The sequence below is a fragment of the Poecilia latipinna genome, unplaced genomic scaffold (assembly GCF_001443285.1).
Source record: "Poecilia latipinna isolate Pla-1442-1.1 unplaced genomic scaffold, P_latipinna-1.0 Scaffold1213, whole genome shotgun sequence".
Taxonomy (NCBI): Eukaryota; Metazoa; Chordata; class Actinopteri; order Cyprinodontiformes; family Poeciliidae; genus Poecilia; species Poecilia latipinna.
In genome coordinates, this window is record NW_015113829.1 from 27827 (window position 1) to 32362 (window position 4536).

At 37.1% G+C, this 4536-nt stretch overlaps 1 protein-coding gene across 1 annotated transcript in view; it reads left to right on the forward strand.

Moving 5' to 3' along the window:
* The window catches only part of LOC106960693 (phospholipase B1, membrane-associated-like), a 6533-nt gene extending 5378 nt beyond the window's left edge, over positions 1–1155 (forward strand). Inside the window, exons 7-9 of the mRNA XM_015053917.1 lie at positions 248–343; positions 739–810; positions 974–1155. Of these exons, the coding sequence (XP_014909403.1) occupies positions 248–343; positions 739–810; positions 974–1090 (285 nt within the window). The 3' untranslated portion in view covers positions 1091–1155. The remainder of the gene's footprint in view (positions 1–247; positions 344–738; positions 811–973) is intronic.
* Positions 1156–4536: the final 3381 nt, after the last annotated feature.

The following is a 4536-nucleotide window of genomic DNA, read 5'->3' on the forward strand; positions in this document are numbered from 1 at the left end:
AAAAAAAAAAAAACAAAAAAACACACAAAAAAAAACCAAAAAAAAAAAAAAACCCAGTCATATTGTTGTGATGCGAGCATCTGCTTTCAGGAGGTGAATCAGCACAAAACTTTGTGGTGAGGGGATGGAATCATCAGGATGCCTGCTCAAACAGCTGGAGCTTTTGCTAATTGAAGCTCGTGACTCTGATTAGTCAGAGAGTTTTGTCACTGAATCTAAAGAATAGATGGTTTATCCCTCTGAGCAGAACGGGAAGATTGACATGGACTTCTTCACTCACGACTGCTTCCACATCACCATAAAGGGACACGAGGAGCTGGCTAAAGGACTGTGGAACAACATGGTGAACTACTACGCACCCCGACTGAATGTTTGTTTGTTTGTTTGAACCAAGCATTTAGATACATCTTCAGCAGATAGAAATGCTATAGAAACAGATGTATTTGCAGATTCATATTTCTTCTACCACTGGCACTGAAGCACAGCTAGCTGCTCCGGGAAGTTAGAAAAGTAGCCGTTCAAATGTTGATCATTTACGGGCTCTTTCTTGATTATGTTACGTTGCACTACATTTAACATCTACGCCCTCTGGGAAAACAAATTGCACATCGTCTCCAGAGATATGTTATTTCAAACTCCAAACTGCTGTTCATAGTTTATAAAAATATCTTTCTTTTATTGAAAAGTAAACACCGAGCTGCAAACACGTTACCATGTATTTCTGTGTCCTGCACACAGTTTCAGCCTGGGGGAGGGAAAATGATTGTGAGGAGTTTTTCTGAACCCGTCAAGCTCATCTGTCCACCAAAGGTGAGCATTTTTAGCAGTCTCTCTGAGGAGCTACTGGTACTGAATCAGGAAAATTATTTGCAAATTAGTGTAAAAACCAAAAGCCAAAGTTAAGAAAAACTGTGCATTTTTTTATTTTAATTGTAATTATACCTAATTATTTTGATTATTCGTGTGTCTGCAGGAACACCCGTACATCTTCACCCGCCCGGTCATTGCCAAGTCGAGTCCGTCTCTTCTTCACTCCAAGTCCACGTCACCGGCAGCCGTCGTCCTGCTGCTCCTGCTATACGTGGCTTAAACGCAGATTTCCGGTTCTGGTCAGAACTTTACTGCTACGAGAATAAAGGCTAAAATCAATCAAGGTTTTTAGTGAGTCATTTGAACTTTTGTTTTAAAATTTTTAACCATTCTGGGATGATTTTACAACATGAATTTTCAGTGGTGTTTAAGAACAAAGATTAAGTGCAGAAATTTCAATTTATTGAGGGTTTTCTCTAGCCCTACAGATGATCTCAGCCACTTTTTTCCAAAACAACTCAGATACCACCGAGAGACAAACTTCAACTGGTTTTTGGATTATACCAGAAGCTTGTTGATGTCTGCAACACAGAGAGCGCACATAATTGGGAATCTCTGACGAGAACAGTTTTAAATATGTAACTAAAAGCAACAAGATTGTAAGGACATTCATGCTAATGATTGGAGTCCGTGCACTTCTGACCAAAACTGTATCAAACTGTTGCTGTCTTGTTCTAATTTACAATTTCTACATTGATGTAGTCATTGACCGGCCAAGGCTGAGCCAGAATGTGACTTTAATGTATCACTGAGGAAAATGAGCAGTTTTTGCTAAAAGGCTGTAATTATCTGATCTTTAGCTGATAAAGATGGAGTTGTTGAGAGTTTTACCCGAGCCTACAAACACACATAAGCAATATTTTCTGTTTCCTAACAATGACCTCTGGCATTTCTGTATTTATTTTTAGGAAAAAATGTTCCTTGTCTACCTTCAGAAACATTTATTTCACACAAATGTTAATAATAATAATAATAATAAAAAAGATAAAACCTTTAAATTGTTGATGCATTTTTTTAACACTGCATGCATGGAAACCCAACCAAACATAATTTTGGGATATCACAACAACATTGTCTGTAACACTTACATTGCCTTCTTACTGCGCAGAAGTATTCACACCCTTGAAACTTTTCACATGTTGTCACGTTACAACTACAAACTTCAGCTTTTATTAGGATTTTATGCCATAAAAGAAGCAAAGAGGTGAGTATTTGTAGAAGTGGAAAGAAATTACACTTGGCTCGCAACCACTTTTACAAATACAAATCTGAAACAACAACCAGACATTTGTATTATTTCCTTCTGCAGGAGTACTTCTCAGTACCTGCTCAGGTTCCTGCAATCTGAGCAGGAACCTGATTTAAATATGGAAATGCTGTCACTCTTTTACCCACCAGAGATCTCTTGTCTTTTCGAGCAGCATGTGATTTAGTTGCATGTTTGCTCCTCGGATCTTCAGGCTGTAGCTGGCCCACTTTCTCTCTCTCCAGAAATTGCCATGCAATGAGAACTCCTACAACACAAGGCAAAAAAAAAAAGCATGTGAATCTCAAAAATAAGATAAAACATTTTGAGTCGTTGTCGTAAACTGTGTTTTCATAGGATGATCCAAGTGTAACTCAGGCTGCATTGATGTCTGGTTGGACAGAAAGTTAGCAGAATGTATTGAATTAGTTTATTTATTGTGAATCACGAGCACAGATGGAAGCTATTGTGGATTCTCAGATTTAGTACATTTACCTCTTGAATGAATAAACGCACAACAGAGTGGATGAGCTGGACAGCATAGCAGATAATGAGGCTTATTGAAACTTGCTGCAATGTACACAAGTCTGACACATTATGCTCTGACTGCAGCCTTTTAATGTGATCTTGTTAATTTTTCCTTTATGTGTTTTAAAGGACAAAAAAAATACAATTATGAGGTTATTTTGTATCTAACAAATCAGTTCTGTATCTGGAATATGTACGTTCTCTTCCACTTCATTGCATTGCCTCTGGAAGTATAATCAGCATGAATTTTAATCAGACTGGGCTGTCAGATTTCATAATGATGCCGTTCAAAGGAAAGCCTCTTCATGTTTGAACAGGCCCACCGCCGGTTTATGCGGGACAATATGGATCCATCTCTGACGCAGGCGGGTCTTTATTGGAGGCACAATGGGAACTTTGGGATCTCTGCGGACGGTGCTGAGGGGAAAATATCCACTCCTGAAAGCCTCTCTTTGTCATTTAGTTTTGACGAATCTCCCGCTGACCAAAGACAACAATAGCTCACGAGCAAACTGTTTCCATGATTTATGTGTTTGCTCCTTGGGAACACAAGGGGCACTTATGCAATGATAATAGTTATAATTAGGCCGGAAAACCGTTTTCTTCCCAGCTGCTCTGTGTGATTTTCACATAAAGTCACAATAAAAATACATTTTAAAATAAATTGAAGCTGCAGCATCACAAGATGTGAAAAACCATAAGAAGCCACGATGTACATCGATCATTCTACAAGTGGCTGTAAAACGTGAGGATGCAGACTGTGGCAGGCTGCAGATTATTACCATCATAATAGTCAAAACATTATGCTCATGCTCTGTTTGGACATATCACAACCTGAATAGTTTCTGAATGATGGTTCTCTGAAAATGATGCTTGTCATTGTCACACAATGTCCTTTCAAATGATGTAAGAAGTTAAACTAGTGACAAAGATGATTGCAATAAAAGGCAACATACGATTTTAAAAAGTTTCACGGTACAAATATCACCAACAGGATTTGACTGCAGAAGGGATCATTGCTAATTTATCCAGCCGTTGCTGGTTATATTAAAGATGGTCTAATTAAAAGTGAAGTGAAGAAGTAATTTTAGCCATTTTTTTCTAATAACCCTAAATAAAATTCAGTTTAAACTACTGAACTGGTCATTCAAGAACTACTGAAACTACTACTACACAGCAAATCCAGGAGGCCCAGATTAACACTGTCAGATTTGATTTCAACACTTTTAAAGTGTCTATATGGGTCCACACCAAAAAGTGTTAATTTAACTCTTTTTGGAGAGTTAGTATCTTAACTCTTATAAAGTGTCAGATATCAAATCTGCTGGAGTTAATCATTTAACACTTCCTAACACTAATTCAGTCTTAGATCTTAATATTAACTCTCACAGAGTACTTCTTTAACTTCTTAAGAGTTATTTGTAATTAATATTAAATAGGTATTTTATTGTTTGATCTTTTAAAAATTCTTTGGAAAATAAACATTTAATAAAGAGGCAATGATTTTCTCAAATGCATTTATTTCAAACCTTGCACCATAATTGCAAAACCCATTACAATGTGGAATAATGTGCATGTTTCACATGTCGCTTTCCTTCACATATTGCTTTTTAAAAGGTCTGACATATCAGCTGTGCAATACAAAATGCAGTATGCTTAATACATTTTTCTTCAATACAATATGCATGAAATTGTTCAAAGTACAAGGTGGAGAAAGTAAAGCAAGCAGTTCATGTAATATGATAGAGTAAATTTTCTTTTAACAGGTGGATTGCCAGATATTACAGTACATAACAGACCAATCTGATAATCAGATCCATAATTTTTTACCCAGTTTATGTTTCTGTTGGTAAGAGACAGTTCCTCTCTGCACTCCCCCAGAGAGATGTCCA